Raw genomic sequence first — 18262 nt, 5'->3', positions numbered from 1 at the left:
ATTGGCAACATGATTGGGTATAAAAAGAGCCTCTCAGAGTGGCAGTGTCTTTCAGAAGTCAAGATGGGCAGAGGATCACCAATTCCCCCAATGCTGCGGCGAAAAATAATGGAGCAATATCAGAAAGGAGCTTCTCAGAGAAAAATTGCAAAGAGTTTAAAGTTATCATCATCTACAGTGCATAATATCATCCAAAGATTCAGAGAATCTGGAACAATCTCTGTGCGTAAGGGTCAAGGCCAGAAAACCATACTGGATGCCCGTGATCTTCGGGCGCTTAGATGGCACTGCATCACATACAGGAATGCTACTGTAATGGAAATCACAACATGGGCTCAGGAATACTTCCAGAAAACATTGTCGGTGAACACAATCCACCGTGCCATTCGCCGTTGCCGGCTAAAACTCTATAGGTCAAAAAAGAAGCCATATCTAAACATGATCCAGAAGTGCAGGCGTTTTCTCTGGGCCAAGGCTCATTTAAAATGGACTGTGGCAAAGTGGAAAACTGTTCTGTGGTCAGACGAATCAAAATTTGAAGGTCTTTTTGGAAAACTGGGACGCCATGTCATCCGGACTAAAGAGGACAAGGACAACCCAAGTTGTTATCAGCGCTCAGTTCAGAAGCCTGCATCTCTGATTGTATGGGGTTGCATGAGTGCGTGTGGCATGGGCAGCTTACACATCTGGAAAGGCACCATCAATGCTGAAAGGTATATCCAAGTTCTAGAACAACATATGCTCCCATCCAGACGTCGTCTCTTTCAGGGAAGACCTTGCATTTTCCAACATGACAATGCCAGACCACATACTGCATCAATTACAACATCATGGCTGCGTAGAAGAAGGATCCAGGTACTGAAATGGCCAGCCTGCAGTCCAGATCTTTCACCCACAGAAAACATTTGGTGCATCATAAAGAGGAAGATGTGACAAAGAAGACCTAAGACAGTTGAGCAACTAGAAGCCTGTATTAGACAAGAATGGGACAACATTCCTATTCCTAAACATGAGCAACTTGTCTCCTCAGTCCCCAGACGTTTGCAGAATGTTATAAAAAGAAGAGGGGATGCCATAAATGGCCATAAATGGCCTGGTAAACATGGCCTTGTCCTAACTTTTTTGAGATGTGTTGATGCCATGAAATTTAAAATCAACTTATTTTTCCCTTAAAATGATGCATTTTCTCAGTTTAAACATTTGATATGTCATCTATGTTGTATTCTGAATAAAATATTGAAATTTGAAACTTCCACATCATTGCATTCCTTTTATATTCACAATTTGTACAGTGTCCCAACTTTTTTGGAATCGGGTTTGTACATGTAAAACAAAGATTGATTAACGTTAGATCAAGTTTATCAACACCCCTCCCCAAAGCTTCACAGTCCTATAGTCGACATTTCATTCAGTATGGTTAGGCAGTTTTGATTTATATGCTGTTTAATGCTGATGATCGCATTATTTTTCATATGCATCTGCTTATTTGCGAGATCACTCTTTTCTGCTTCTTTTTTGCCTGTGTTTTGGAATGGAGATACTGCACTCGTTCAGGAGATGCGTACTAGCGTACTGTATAACAGTGAAAACACGGAAAGCCGGAAAAACTAGTCTCATAAAAGACGATAACTCAATAGCAGGGTAAAAAATGAAAGGGAAATCCATAGCTAATTTGTAGCTTATATTTCATTCCAAAGAGACAAAGACTTTGTTTATTTTCATTGTGATTTATCATCCCTGTTATAGTATTATTTATGTTTAAGTAAAAAAAAACAAAGACATTTTTTCACCGTTTCCAAGTCCTCTGTTCCAAAAGAAATGTAAAAAGAATGCACGAACTTAAAACACTAAATAATTTTGTGATTATTTCCATTTGTTATTTTCAAAAGAGAAATACTGATGTGGATGTTTATGGTCACCTTTAATTCAAAAGGGAGAGATGGACTTTTGTTTGTCTTTATAATTATTTTTTTTAAAGAGTGTTTATGTGATTTTATACATTAGTAGTGTTGTGAAATTAATGAATGCATAATAATCGTGATAATCGTGAAACCGTGATTATTCCTCAGACTATAATTGTACCAACAAAATCTATAATCGTTGCATCCCTAGCCAGGATTGGAATTGAGAACCATCTGGACTACTGAAATTTTGATATTTTGGCAATCCTATCATGTTGTTTGGTCCATTAAATGTGCTGTGTATGATAAAACACTTTTTTTGAAGTTTTTTCTTTCAAACAAAGTCAGTGAGAGTCAAGCACCATATGGTCGAAGGTATTTTGTTAGAGTGCGTGTGCTTTGGGTAATTTTAGTTTGAAGGAGAAAAGGTTGTCTGTAGAACACAGGGCTGTTTTATAGAGTGATGCTGCATTAGTCTAATGAATTAAAAAAGAATGTGGTCTCGGGTGACTGCAGGAGCTGACTGTGAGCTGACCGCAGAATGTTCCAAACACAGGGAATCTCAGGAGGTCACCTTGGTCATCCCTGGTCTGGCTGATTGCTCCGTCGTGCTCCTGTGCTCTCCACACAGAGTTCATTCGGGGACAAAACGCTGTAATTCTGAGTCACAGACAGGGCTGGTCCAATCGGCTGGATAACATCAACTTAGGAGGACGCTGTCCAATCAAAAAATGATTTGTTTATCGTGAGCTAATGTTTGGATCGGTCAAATGCAGATTATGTTGTCCTTTGCCTGACATCATGAGCTCATAGAGGACATCTTAATTCTGCAATATATCTTCATTTCTGGCCTTTATAGGAGGGGAATCTGAACACGGTGTCTAAGGACACAGTAATAGTTCACCCAAAAATGAAAATTTGTTGCTGTTTTGACGCGGATACTAGTAAAGAATGGGAACCTAAGATTTTGACACACACACACACACACACACACACACACACACACGTATATATTATACAGTATAATCCATGTCTTCTGAAGCCATATAATATCTTTGTGAAAAACATACCAAAATGGAAATCATTGTTAACTGAAAATCTTCTTTTCCAGAGAGCTGATTACACCACTACAACTGGATCAACTCGAATCATTCAGATTTATGAATAAATTAGAATGAATCAGGTTGATGTTGTGATCTGGGTCAAATGATTCACTGAATAGATTTGACTCAAAAGAATGATTTATTCACAGAACAAACAGGGCTACTTTGCTCATGAATGCTCTCAAGGAGAGATAGACTGGATGTCAAGTTTTTCAGTGAATAACGGGTTAATGTCAGCATGAAATGGAAGTTTTCTTCTTTATTTTGATGTATATCTGAGTGAAATGGTTTCTCGAATGAGAATTTTGTGGGTGGGATCAGTTAAAAATCCATTTACTATTGCAGCGATCTAATCAGTGTGATGTGGGTGACAGCAAGTTTACTATGAAGACAAAAACTAATAAAAAATCTAAAAATGTGTTTAAAATGAAAATGAAAGGTTAAAATAAACTTAAAATAATTTAAAATATTAACAAAACTATAATAGTATGTTAATGATACTAAAGCTTTGTTCACGGCATGTTGGAATTACTGTAATTACAAAACTGTTCACATCTTCGTAGAACTCGTAATTACCACTTGTAAACTTGAATTTTCAGAGAGCTCAACTTGTACCACGTAATTTCATAAAAAATTAAGAATTTGTTCTGTCTTTCTCATAGACCTTTTGTATGGCTTCAAAAGACTTGGAATACAGTACATGGGTCATTCAAATCACTTTTATTTATTGCTTGAAAATCTCTGTAACATCTGTCTTTCTAGTAGTCACCTCTAGCCAGGAGACGTTTTGTCAGAAACAACATGTTCAAGGATCAGAGAACAGACCAAACCTTTGAATAAGTATCGCTATATGTCTGTGTGGAAAGTTGAACTTTTCTGCAGTGTCCCTGTCAGAGTGTTTTGAAATATTGAAATGAACTCTAAGACTCTCAGCATGATTCATTCACCCAGGATGTGATGGGTAGCAAATTGTACCCAGCATTCAAAGTGAATATTGCATTTAAGGACAAAAGCAGCAGAGCGAAGCACATGAAATTCCATGCTGAAGGAACTACATTAGAAGTTGTTTTTTACAGTCTTGAAAAAAAAAAATTCTATGTAGGGTTGTAAAACTTATACAGATATTTCTACAATTTGACCACGTATGTACAACTGATCTGCGGTAATGCCTTTTCTATTAGGTTAGGGCATCATTTGGCCTCCACCTTCTCTGTTTTCAAATGAAACCTTCCCCTTGAATTGGTTCTAGTAAAGAGGGAGTGTGTAGGTGTGTTTTCTTGTCGTAGCATCTAGAGCTCTGTAGCTCTGACTGTTTAGATGAGCTTTTTAGCAGACTGTCCACAATGTTCCTCTTCATAACATGGAGCTCTGTTCACTTCTGAGAGTTTTTCTCGTGGTCCCTGGCAGATGATGCAGAAATACTCTTCTTCTTTTCTCAGCTGTACTGATGATATCAGTTGCTGGCAAGTTTCCTTTGCTTTCCAGCCAGTGATGGTCTGCTATCAAACACCTTCAGCTGCCCACATATCTTCCCATCACACTCACTACTACCACTCTGTTGGACAGCACAGCACACAACATTGTAATGCAAATGGTCTTACATGCACAAAGCTGTATTAAACTTTTAGGTAACACTTTACAATAAGGTTCATTTGTTAACATTAGTTATTATATATTAACTAACATGAACTAACCATGAACAATACATTTGTTACTGTATTTGTTAATCTTTGTTAACATTAGTTATTAAAAATACAGCTGTTTATTGATTGTTCATGTTAGTTCACAGTGCATTAACTAATGTTAACAAATACAACTATTGATTTTAATAATGTATTAGTAGATGTTGAAATTAACATTAACAAAGATTAATAAATGCTGTAGAACGTCTCAGGTTACGCATGTAACCATGGTTCCCTGAGAACAGGGAACGAGACACTGTGTCTTAACGCATATGGGGAACGCCTTAGCGGGAACCGGTGTCTGAAACGCTATCAAATCACGGCATTCGTATTGGCCGGCGACAGCCTATGACGTCACTACTAGTGCGACCCAAACGCACATAAGGGGTGCCTAGAGAACAAGTCATCCACTTATCGTCTGAAGGGACTGTTCAGCAGGCGGCCCCGAGGCATGGCAGGGAGACGCAGTGTCTCGTTCGCTGTTCTCAGGGAACCATGGTTACATGCGTAACCTGAGACGTTCCCTTTCGAAAGGGAACTCGCACTGCGTCTTAACGCATATGGGGAACGAATACCCATGCCGCCATGCTGAGGGAAGTGCATGCCAAAGAATGGCAGTGACAACTATCAGAAACCATTTCAACTGAAATGCCAAAAAAAAAAAAAAAACACTCCTCCTAAGGGTCGCAAAGGCTGTCAGTGACAGCATTCCCTACGGCCACCACCCAAGCTGTAAGCCTCAAAGAGGCCTCCAGAAACATCTAGAGGCCTACCAAGGCCGCTCAAAGGCTTGGAACCAACGACTTCAAACAGAAGGGGACCCTTTAAGGGAATGTGGCCAGGGAGCCGAAAGGAGCCCCGGCCAGTCACTTCTCAGGGGAGCATAGTCTACCCTGACTGCCATCAGGGAGGCCGACCTGGTCCCACTTAGTAGAAATCTAGTCTGGCCAGCAACCTGTCTGTTACCAAAACAGAATCTCTAAAGCACTAGCCTCCAGAGGAGGGGTCCAGAAAGAGGGACTGCAAACTGGCAGTAACTAGAAGTAACCAACTCAGACCGGACGTAGAGACGGGCATCCTGAGGAGCAGAACTAAGCATACCGCTAGAACCCTTGTAATCGAGGGGAGTTACTTTGCTCAACCTAGGATCTACAGAGCACTTCTTAATAAGCACTCTGGAGGCTGAATACTCTAAAAAGGGTCCCAAAAGAGAGACGTACCTCCAGCTCCAACAGGAGCTGATCGATCAAGGGATTTCTTTCTAAAAAGAACCCTTTAAACCTCAATGAACAACTCAGGGGCGAGGCCCTCAGCCTTCAATACTGACCTCCCAGGGAGGTCTCACGAGAGACCTTCAACCTTCCGATCAGATCTCGGGAGTGCAGTACTTTAAAGAACGACCCTCAATGTGAGGGGAGTACCCACTGGACTCAACCGAGACGAGTATTGACCAAGCTCAATGCAAGTACCAGCGAGGCCCCTAAAGAGCCTACACTCTGATATAACTCTAGGGAGTCAGAAAACTATCTTAGCTGGAAGTGCTAAGGACCTACTCGACCCAGAGGATCTCCTTCAAGGTGGCCCGCTCGAGGGCCAACTATTTGGTAAAGATCTAGAACTCCAGGGCTAGTATCAGGGAGGCTCCAATGGAGCCTGAACTACCTGACAACCATCTGCTCAATTCTAGGGAGCTAGGACACTCAGGAACCTAGCTCAACCCAGAGGATCGCTTTCAAGGTGACCCAAGGAGGGCCAACTACTTGGTAGCAAATCTGACTCCAGCAGAGATAGCCACTAGAGGTATGCAGGCTTGGAATACTCGTTCGCATTGCTATAATGAGCTGTGTACTCAGCATATCGCTTTCTACCCTTAAAACAAGGGGAGTACAAAACTATGGGGCCAGGCTGACGAGGAGGCCTTAGTCAGGGCCTACTACTCTAGCATAACACGGCCACAGGCCCGAGGCTAATGCTTGAGCTCTAAGGGAGCGTGCTCAACTCACCCTGAAAAGGGGGAGCACTCGACACGCTCGACCTGAGCATCACTGGTGTTGGGCACATATGGGGCACATATGGGGCACAGAGCTCTGGGAGCAAAGTGAGCTAACCCGAGAAAGGCTCAAAGGTAAAAACCTGAGCAAAAGCTCTCGCTCCAAGACGAGAAAAGCCGTCTGAGCTCAGCTCTGGAGGAATGGAGGCCCCAACAGGAAGAAATTCCACAGGAGGGGCCTGCAACACTCGACTCCGTGACTTGATAATAATCAAGGAGCTTTTGGTGGAGAGATGCTCCAAGCTCAAACAAGCTACTACCAAAGCTCTGGAGAGCGGAGACTTCAGCATAGTGCTTTCCACTCTCTAAACGAGAGGAAGTCTAACAATGCTCAAGGACAACCACAGGGGAGGCTTTCAACAAAAGCCTACAACACCTGGCTATTTGTCAGTGCCTAACACCACCAGGGAACTGAAGCTCAGCATATCGCTTATACTCTAATATCGAGGAGTTTCAGCTCAACCTAGATACATTGAGGAAGCCGTAAGGCCTGCCACTTGCTTTAATAGCCTATTGCAGAAGGCGGGCCCCGGCCGGGGACGACTATAACAAAGAGAGGAGGCATACTAGGATCACTAGCTGCTAGTCTTACGCTGGAGAGGCTCTCCAAGGAGTAGCCTACTCCGGGCTACTGCATGCTAGGAGGCAGAAAGCTACAGCTGAACTGCCTCTGTCAAAAAAGACGTATTCCTGAGTACAAGCCTAGGCCGGATATCAGGGCGGCCCAAAAGAAGGGCTGGCACACACGCACTCATGACCTTCCTGGAGCTCAATGAAGCGGAGACTTCAGCCTAACAACTCTAAAGAAAGGAGGCCAGCTCATACAACACTCAGGGGAACTGACCACCTAGAGCTCAATGGAGCGGTGGCTTCAACAAAACGACTCTCCAAGTGAGAGGAAACAACACACTCACCACAGGGAATGTCAAGGTGGCCTTAACAGGCCATCACTTGAGGACATCAACTACCTGGAGCTCAGTGGAGCAGAAGCTTCAAAAAACTCTCAAATGAGAGGAAGCCAACATACTCATCATAGGGTGATTGTCAAGGTGGCCTTGCAGTAGGCCAACTTCAAAGACCTCAACTACCTAGAGCTCAAATGGAGCGGCAGCCTTGAATAGAGACTCTCAAACAAGAGGAAGCCAGCTCACTCATACAGGGTGATGTCAAGGGTGGCCCAGAGAGGGCCAACACCTACCGTCATGATCTATCTGGAGCTCGGGGGAGCGGAGGCTTCAGCATATCGCCATCTACTCTCTAAGTGAGAGGAAACCGCTTCACTCAACCTAGGGGAAGGTACCAAGGGGGCCTAACAAAGGCCAAACACTTCAAATCGTGATATTACCTGGAGCTCAGCAGAGCGGTGGCTTCGACAAATGACTCTCTTTAACGAGAGGAAGCCAGCCCACTCAACCCAGAAGAATTATCAGGGCGGCCCCGGAGGGCCAAACACCTGACATATCAACTACCTGAAGCTCAGATGAGCGGCGGCCTAGAAAACCAACTCTCAGATCGAGAGGAGGCCATACCATTCACCCCAGGTGATATTTCGTTCTTAATGCTGCCCGCTATTAAGACCTCACAAAGAGAATAGGCTCATATAAAGGGCGTCACGATAACCTTCCCTAAGAATGGGAGCTCCAGGGTCCCAGTTTAAATGCCTCAATACATAAAACATAGAGTACATATCCCCTTATTCCTTTCTAAAGGGAGCTGAGGTCACTAAATTTGTAATGGCTCTCACAGAGGGAGAAGTAACCTAAAAGCTCAACCTGAGACTTCAAAGAGAAGAGGCCTAAATGTAAAAGTGGCCTGCTATACTCTGCAGTCTGAAAGGATGCGCTCACTAACAAGCTCTGTGCTGGATCCACAGATGGGTTCAAACAGATGGAACCAACACATCATTGGTCCAGCCTCAGGTCTGGTGTAAAGCGCCTGGGATATAAAAGAATAAAAGCCCCCTATTATTCCTTTTCTATAGGGAGCTGAGGTCACTAAGTGTAAAATGGTTCTCACGCCAGAAAAGACAACCTGCAAAGCTCAACCTGTAACTACAGTAAATGGAGGCCTTAATGTAGATGAGGCCTGCCATACTGCTGTAGACTGAAAGGATGCACTCAATACCAAGCCCTTATGTCGGACCAACAGAAGGGTTAATAATAATGAAACAAAACCCAACATCGGTCCATTCTAGGCCTGACAAAAAGCGCCTAATATGAATAAACACCCCCTTTATTCCTTTCCATAGGGAGAGATGAGGTCACCAAAAATATAACAATTCTCACCAACGGTGAGGTGACCTACAAAGCTCAACCTGTGACAACAGAAAGCGGAGGGCTTAATGTAAATGAGGCCTGCCATACTGCTGTAAACTGAAAGGAATAAACACTTACTAACAAGCCCTGCGCTGGACCAAAGGGCCCTAATAATGGAACAAACTGATCATCGACCCAGCTTCAAGACTGATATTAACAGTGTTTGGGGGGGGGGATTTTTAGTTGGAGCACAGCATAAACTGCCACCGCGTATGTCCTGCCATATACAGACAGGACCGTTTTCTGCTTTATAACACATAAACACGAGTGCAGACAGGAAACACGCAACTAGGGTTGCCAAGGGAAACACTCAAGTGCGGGTAAACAGCCTTATAGAGTCAAGTGTGTAACTATACATGGATGTGCACACTGACTGAAACGTCTGTAAACAGCCGTTCTTACCTTTGAATAGCGCTTCAAACAAAACAGTCCCTGAAAGACAAAAGAGGATGACTTGCTCTCTAGGCGCCCCTTATGTGCGTTTGGGTCGCACTAGTAGTGACGTCATAGGCTGTCACCGGCCAATACGATTGCCATGATTTGATAGTGTTTCAGACACCGGTTCCCGCTAAGGCGTTCCCCATATTCGTTAAGACGCAATAAAGTCAGAATTGAGAGATGTAAATGCACAATTGTGAGAAAAAATGTTAGAATGGTGAAATATAAACTCACCATTAACGATTAGAATTTTGATTCCCAGAAGTCTAACTGGCCAACTGACTTTATTGTGTTTTGGCTACAGTAGGTAGTTCCAGTGAGAACAACAACCATGCATGTCATTTCTGCAGGCCGCATCTTACTCTGTGAGATAAACAGTCATTCTTTTCATAGCTTTTGCTGGCTCTGAGACACTCGCTTGGTATTTCTCCTGTTCTTTGTCTAGCAAAAAAATCCCTCATCACTAAATAAAAGCTTATGAAGGCCTGATTATTTCAGGGGCCTTGTCACAAGTCCATTGTTTTTGAATTTCTGTGTTACTTTTGCTATATTTTCACACTTAACACAATGATTTGGTAATCCTCTTGTACCACTGTCCTCTTTTGTGCTAAGAAATAAGTCTCCTGACAGTTCTCTCCCAAGTGGTTCCATTGTTGTCAGCATTAAGTCTGAGAATGATTCAGTGGGCTATATAACACTTTTAAATGTCAAGAAATTACTTCTCTTTAAATGTTTTGGTTCAACATACTTACCTGTTGATCAAACATTGCCTTAAACTTGCACCAGAAAATTTTTATTTTGTTTTATTTAGTAACTTTTAGGAGGGTGTACTCATTTTTGCTACACAACATTTTATCACCTTGATAAGAAAATCTTATTTTCCTGAATAATTTTGACATACTTCCTTGATAATTGATTAAGCAGACTTGCTGGAACATTATATCTCTAAAGAATCCTAACATGTCTTCTAAGTAGTTGAGTAATTGCTGACTTTCAGAAGTTTCAGAGGGGGTGTACTCACTTATGCTGTGCATTGTGTGTGTATATATATATATATATATATATAATATATATATATATATACACTGCTCAAAAAAATTAAAGGAACACTTTTCAATCAGAGAATAGCATCAAGTCAGTTAAACTCCTGGGATATTGTTCTGGTCAGTTAAGTAGCAGAGGGAGTTGTTAATCAGTTTCAGCTGCTTTGGTGTTAATGAAATTAACAACAGGTGCACTAGATGGGCAACAATGAGACAATCCCCAAAACAGGAATGATTTTACAGGTGGAGGCCACTGCCATTTTTTTCCCTACTCATCTTTTCTGACTGTTTTTCACTAGTTTCACTAGCCGTAGAAGGTCCTTAACCCATCAGCAGGACCGGTATCTGCTCCTTTGTGCAAGGAGGAACAGGATGAGCACTGCCAGAGCCCTACAAAATGACCTACAGCAGGCCACTGGTGTGAATGTCTCTGACCAAACAATCAGAAACAGACTTCATGAGGGTGGCCTGAGGGTCCGGAATCCTCTAGTGGGCCCTGTGCTCAATGTCCGCCACTGTGGAGCTAGATTTGCATTTGCCATTGAACACTAGAATTGTCAGGTCTGCCACTGGCGCCCTGTGCTTTTCACACATGAGAGCAAGTTCACTGAAATCCTTGGACCCATTGTCAGACCCTACGCTGGTGCAGTGGGTCCTGGGTTCCTCCTGGTGCACAACAATGCCCGGCCTCATGTGGAGAGAGTGTGCAAGCAGTTCCTGGAGGATGAAGGAATTGATACCATTGAATGGCCCCCACGCTCGCCTGACCTAAATCCAATAGAACACCATTGGGACATTATGTTTAGGTCCATCCGATGTCGCCAGGTTGCACCTCAGACTGTCCAGGAGCTCTGTGATGCCCTGGTCCAGATCTGGGAGGAAATACCCCAGGACACCATCCGTCATCTTATTAGGAGCATGCCCTGATGTTGTCAGGCATGCATACAAGCACGTGGGGGCCATACAAACTACTGAGTACCATTTTGAGTTGCTGCAATGAAATATTATATATTATATTAAATATGATATTTTTCCCCATTGAGATCTGATGTGTTTTCAAAGTGTTCCTTTAATTTTTTTAAACAGTGTATGTGTGTGTGTGTGTGTGTGTGTGTGTGTGTGTATGTGTGTGTGTATGTATATATATATATAGAGAGAGAGAGAGAGAGAGAGAGTCAGGTCTTAAAATCAGGTAAATACAGATGAACAACAACACATGACATATCTCACAGTGTCATTATTTATTTAACAACAACTAGGCCAAAATGGAAAAGCCATGGGTGACAAACTAAGTACACCCTTACTGCTTCCATAAGAATTAAGAGGGTAAGTAGCAGTCAGACACTGCTGATCAAATGCTTTTGATTAAACAGATCATCAGCAAGCGTGACCACCTCTATAAAAGCAGAAGTTCTGGCAGTTTGCTGGTCTGGAGCATTCAGGTTTGTGTTAACACAGTGCCAAAGAGAAAAGACATCAGCAATGATCTTAGAGAAGCAATTGTTGCTGCCATCAATCTGGGAAATGTTATACAGCCATTTCCCAAACAATTTGAAGTCCAATATTCTATAGTAAGGAAGATTATTCACAAGTGGAAAACATTCAAGACAGTTGCCAGTGTTACCAGGAGTGGACGTCCAACGCTCAGAGAAACATGCAATGCTCAGAGGAATCGCAAAACACCCAAGAACTACACCTCAGACTCTACAGCCCTCAGCCAACTTGTTAAATGTTAAAGTTCATGGCAGTACAATTAGAAAAAGACTGAACAAGCATGGCATGTTTGGAAGGGTTGCCAGGAGAAAGCCTCTTCTCTCTAAAAAGAACATGGCAGCACGGCTTAGGTTTTCAAAGTTGCATCTGAGCAAACCATAAGACTTCTGGAACAATGTCCTTTGGACAAACAAGACCAAAGTGGTGATGTTTGGCCATAATGCAAAGTTAGGTGAAAACTAGACACAGCATATCAGCACAAACACCTCATACCAACAGTCAAGTACGATGGTGGAGGGGTGATGATTTAGATTTGTTTTGCAGCCGCAGGACCTGCGCACCTTGCAGTCATGAATTGACCATGAACTCCTCTGCATACCAAAGTATTCTAGATTCAAATGTGAGGCCATCTGTCCAACAGCTAAAGCTTGGCCGATATCATGCAAAAGGACAATGATCCAAAGTTACCAGCAAATACAACAGAAAAGAATTAAGGTGTTGTACTGGCCCAGTCAATGTCCAGACCTCAACCAATTGAAATGCTGTGGCAGGACCTTAAAGGGTTATTTCACCCAAAAATGAAAATTCTGTCATTAATTACTCACACTCATGACAATCCAAACCTGTAAGACCTTCATTCATCGAATACAAATTAAGATATTTTTGATGAAATCCAAGAGCTGACTCCTCCATAGACAGCCATTTAATTACCACTTTCAAGGTCCAGAAAGGTACTAAAGACATCGTTAAAATAGTCCACGTGACTGCAGTGGTTCAAACTTAATTTTATGAAGCGACGAGAATACTTTTTGTGCGCAAAAGCAAAACAAAAATAACGACTTTATTCAACAATTTCTTCTCTTCTGTGTCATTCTCCTACGCGGTTTACGTTTACGTTCACTTCGACTCATTATTGGCTGGCTCCTGCATCAGCATCACACCCATGCGATGGGGGATGGGTTGGCGCTGATGAAAGTGAAAGTGAAGGATATATATATTCCGTCACTAATATAAATATAATTAAATTTAATTAACTTTTCAAGGTCTAAAAATCACACTTTTAAAATTCCCTCATATAACCACTGGTCTCTTTGTGTCTCTTTGCTGGTGAAATGCTGTTACAGACTTGTAGCTTTTTGCTTATAAACTACCTTATAAGTCTTAGGGGTTTGCTGTTTGTGTGTGTGTGTGTGTGTGTGTGTGTGTGTGAGAGAGAGAAAGAAAAATATGCTTTAACACAGAGCTGTTATGTTTTCTTTGCTATTTTGAATAGTCTTTAATTTTTTTAATAAAATTGTGGTTTATTTAGATCTCCTTTCTTCATCTGCCTGACATGACAGATTCTAATCGATTCATTAGAATCTAATCAGTTCATTAGAATTGCCACATGAGAGTCATTTGTTTGTGAATCTGAGTGCAGGTTGTGTTATGTTTGATTTTGTGTGCACCTTTTGAGGAAATCTAAATTGAAAGAAGCATTTGCTTGATTTTGCAGTACACACAAATGTAGAGTCTGCATGCCAGAAGGTAATGGGAAATTTATTACAGCGACTACAGCATATATCAATCAATGCAAAGCATTTTTCATATCTCTGTTCTGTGGGGGAGTTTCTTTTTCTTTTTTGCCTATTACAAAACGTACAATGGAAGTTCCATGGTAAGATATATATATATATATATATAAATGCATATACCATGGAATTTCATGGCACTCCAAAATACCTAAAATACCATGTCCAAAAAACACAACCATACCATATTACTTTTTTGCTTGTTTGTTAGTGTTGTAACAGCACTCTTGTTTGAATATATTAGACTGAAGATTTGTCTGACATGCCTAAACCAAATATGTAAAATATATTAATTGCAGCTGTTTTCTGTTTTATTTAGATTTTTCCACATTTAGAACTTATGTTCGTAGGGCAGACTTCTATTAAATGTAATTTTATGTACAGTATTTTCAAGAAAGATAGAAATTGAATATTAAGTGAAAGGTGTTGCTGCCCTCTAGTGGTATGAATTTGTATTGACATACCATTCAATTCTTTAGTCCAGTGGTTCTCAAACCTGTTCTTGAGTACCACCAGCCCTGCACATTTTGTGTTTCCCTCATCTATCACACCTGATTCAACACATGAGCTCATTAGTAGAGACTGCAAGACCTGAAACGGATGTGTCAGATATAGGGAGACATACAAAATGTGCAGGGCTGGTGGTACTCCAGGACAGGTTTGAGAACCACTGCTTTTGTTTACTGAAAGGCATTCCATGTTTAGCCTCTTTTTCTCTCTTTTTCTCCAGGACAGTAAAGAGCCTCCGGACACCAGACTAAGTGAATCTTTCACCTCTTCTGGTTGCACGCTGGGGGTAGACCTGCGCAGAAGGAGGCGCCGTTTCTCCGGTAACCTACAGTTGCCTCCGTTATCATGGCGGCAGATGGAGAGGTCACGCAGTCCGGATGACGAGATCATGGCAAGACCAACAACCCTGCCCTTCATCACACCCCCTCGCATTGACATCACACCTGTGGACTCTGAATGGTGAGTCCATTTACGCAGTTGCTGTGGAGTTGATTCAACTCATCAACTAGCATGTGCCATCATGTTAATCTTTTGTGCAAATCCAGTGTTGAATTGACCTTCATTTGTGAAGCAGTCTGGCGTAAAATAACGGCATGGCAACAACACTCTACTACAACACCTCTTCCTCTTCTCTAAAGCAGCTCAATATGGCCTCACCCCCTTTGTTGCGTGTTCTCGGGGGCAGGGTTTATGTAAATTTTAGGGTTACTGATGTCACTAACCCAGGAAGAAGCTCGTTTTAGTTCCTACCAGCCATTAGTTGTAGTCCTTAAACAAATTCTTTAAAAGAAAACATCTCCCTTTGCATTGAACTTTGAGCGTCATAACTTTACAGACGTTGTTTATTCTCTAACAGAAACATTATACACTAACTAAAGTTAAAAAAGTGAAATCATAATCAACCACCCCTTTAAAAACGATCTGTGTAAAATGTCTGATGTTAAGGAACTTTCTCCAATCCCAGGTTAAAAATGCAGAGAACTAATTTTTTTAGGTTGTTGTAAGACAACAGAATTTAAACACTGTGGTTCTGTGGCACTTTCAAAATATGAGCTTAACAATTGAAATTTTTGGGAAACCTCTTTGTAAACAATCATTAAGTTTGCAATTCTTTTTGCATAGATTATATAAGCTTTTATATTATATAAGCCTATATAATATACGTATACACTACCGTTCAAAAGTTTGGGATTGATACTTTTTTTTTTTTTTTTTGTCTTTTATCCTCACCAAAACTGCAGTTATTTGACCAAAGATACAGTAAAAAGAGAAATTTTGTGAAATATTATTACAATTTAAGGAAACTGTTTTCTATGTTAATATATTTTAAAATGTAATTTATTCTTGTGATGGCAAATCTGAATTTTTTGCAGCTATTACTCCAGTCTTCAGTGTTTTAACATTATAAATGTCTTTACTGTCACTTTCGAGCAATTTATTACATCCTTGATGAATAAAAGTATTCATTGAAAAATCTTTCTGACCCCAAACTTTTAAACAGTAGTGTATACTACTTATATAAGCATGTATTTATTTTTAAATGTGGTCATGTCAGGTACCCTATAACCTTAATATTAATAATAAAAATAACTTGAGCTCGTTGTGCTCGTTTTTGTGGCAGCTCTCAATATCAAAAGTTTAGAGCATATAATGGCTTGCGCTTTATATTCATTTAAATATTTGTTGCCAGCCAATCACTGCATTGCCGATCAACATTTTACAATATTAACACTGTATTGTTAATGTGAAGCTGCTTTGAAACAATCTATTGTGCACTGTATAAATAAATGTGACTCGTCTTGGCTTGACTTGCTGATCATGGAATGGATCATGCACATATTTTTCAGGAAACCAAATTGGCCAGATAAGAATTAGCATACGAATGGTGCAGAAATGACACATTTACAAGAATGGTATTTAATTGCACTGGCATTTAATTTGTACAAAGTTTTTTTGTCAGTAAACATGAATTAAATGTTTACTTATTTGCATATGTGAGGTCTTTGGCTGTTTTGGTTTGTTACTGTCTGTTGCTCTGGTATGTTTCAGGAGTATAAAAATCACTTCTAATTTGTAGCTATGAAGCTGATTCTCATTATTCATGTTTTTTCAGTGTGTTACAATATTCTTTGACAACATTCAGATTTGAATGATATGAATAGTATTGAACTGGAAGTTGCTGTAGATGTGTTAAAGTGTGAAGTAAATAGTAGACATATTGTACAGAGCATTGAATAATTAGAAATCTCCTTATGTCTTGTTAGGTCTTTCTAATGTATATGTCTTAGCGTCTGAAATTTGCTTTATATATAGCCTAAAATTATGTAAATCTCAAACTGCTGCACGATGGGAGATTAAATTATATTAATTTGTGCTTGCAGCACACTGGTTATTTAAGCTGCAGCTGCTCAGTGTTGTTGCCATGAGGAGAGGGAAATCTGTCTGGTTGCAGTTGGCAACACAGCAGAAGCTGGTTTATAATCATCAATCAATAAATTTGTCTGGTAAAAAGACGTGATTTGACATCAAAGTTGCAATAGTCTGATTGCCCCAAAGCAAATGCACCAATGAGCCCCAACTACATTTGTGCTTAGATACTTGTAATACATTATAATTTTATTTGTTTTTTTCTTTGTTTTTTTGTTTTGTTTTGTTTTGTTATTTCTATATATTTCAACTTTTTAAATTTCTATATATTTCAACTTTAAAACACATAAATTGTATTTATTTAATAAACATTTGCCATTAGATGACATTTATAAAGTTTGTAGTTGTTGTTGTTTGCCAGTGGAGGGCAGCATTGAGAATAAAATACATCATGATACCTATTCTCAGATGTTTCTGTGTGACACCTCTGGTTTAGTAAACCTCATGAGCATTCATCAGTCTGCCCCCTCTCAAAACACTCCAGACCCACATTTGTCATATCAAAGTAGGGCATGTGGTTGCAGTCCTCTTTAAAATGGATAGCAAAACGAGGTTATACTGGATGTTTGTCTCAGAATGTTTATTCAAAGGAATAGTTCACCCGGAAACACAAGAGGTGAATGATCTAGGTCAGGGGTATTCAAGTAAAGTTCTAAGAGGTCCGGTATCTATAATTCCTTCCCAGCGGAGGTCCGGACAATACTTTTTTGGAACAGTTATACATTTCCATCAGGGCAACTGTAGTACTTTGTAAAAGAAAAAAATCCTAAACACTCAAAATAGTCATTAGAGAATCTTGGACCCCCAATAGCCAAAGCAGTGATGTCTAATAATTTTTTACCAATATTTACCAAAATAAATATTTCTCCCAACTGGATATGAATATAAAAAGGTTCGATCAGATATTTTATCAGGCTATTATTATTATTATTATTATTTTAGACAACTATGTTTATGGCACATATAGGCCTTGGGACTGAGAAAACATACTGGGGGAGCAGGGTTTATCTCTTAAGAAAAGTATGGATTATTTTTATATTTTGCACAAAGTAATAAACTACTAAAAACAAACAATGTACATAATCTGATAATCAAAACTCTCATCATGAGCACAAAACAAAGTACTTTCTAAGTACTAACTAGTACTTTCAAAGTTTTTGTCTTCCCTTGCCATCTCTAAATAATTTTACAAATTATAACATTGTTTATTATGAAATGCTTTTAATATGCTGATTAATAATGCTAAATGTATGTAAGAAAACAAAACGTCTAAAGACACCATGCGTTAACTTTTAACAAAACTATTTTACTTAAATGGTCAGAGTCATCTGTATTAGTTGTATTAGCTGCATTCTCGTTTTCTGCAGCGTTTTAGCAAAAGTATCTGTTTTGCTCACCGTGTATCTGCTACTGTTGTTAAAATAACCGCGTCACCTGGAGCTCTTAATGCAGCGCTTTACGTCTTTAGCGAGAGAGAGAAGCAGCGTGCACAAAACAGAAAGGGCTTGA

The 18262-nt window shown here is 40.3% G+C and overlaps 1 protein-coding gene across 1 annotated transcript in view; it reads left to right on the top strand.

Moving 5' to 3' along the window:
* pde4ba (phosphodiesterase 4B, cAMP-specific a) overlaps positions 1-18262 on the top strand; it is a 176378-nt gene that overhangs the window by 41984 nt on the left and 116132 nt on the right. The window contains 1 exon segment of the mRNA XM_051896307.1: positions 14547-14785. Within this exon segment, the coding sequence (XP_051752267.1) occupies positions 14547-14785 (239 nt within the window).

Source organism: Ctenopharyngodon idella, chromosome 6, assembly GCF_019924925.1.
Source record: "Ctenopharyngodon idella isolate HZGC_01 chromosome 6, HZGC01, whole genome shotgun sequence".
In the NCBI taxonomy this organism is placed as follows: domain Eukaryota; kingdom Metazoa; phylum Chordata; class Actinopteri; order Cypriniformes; family Xenocyprididae; genus Ctenopharyngodon; species Ctenopharyngodon idella.
Note: the sequence above shows the minus strand (reverse complement) of the source record. Positions and strands in the feature narration are given on the sequence as shown.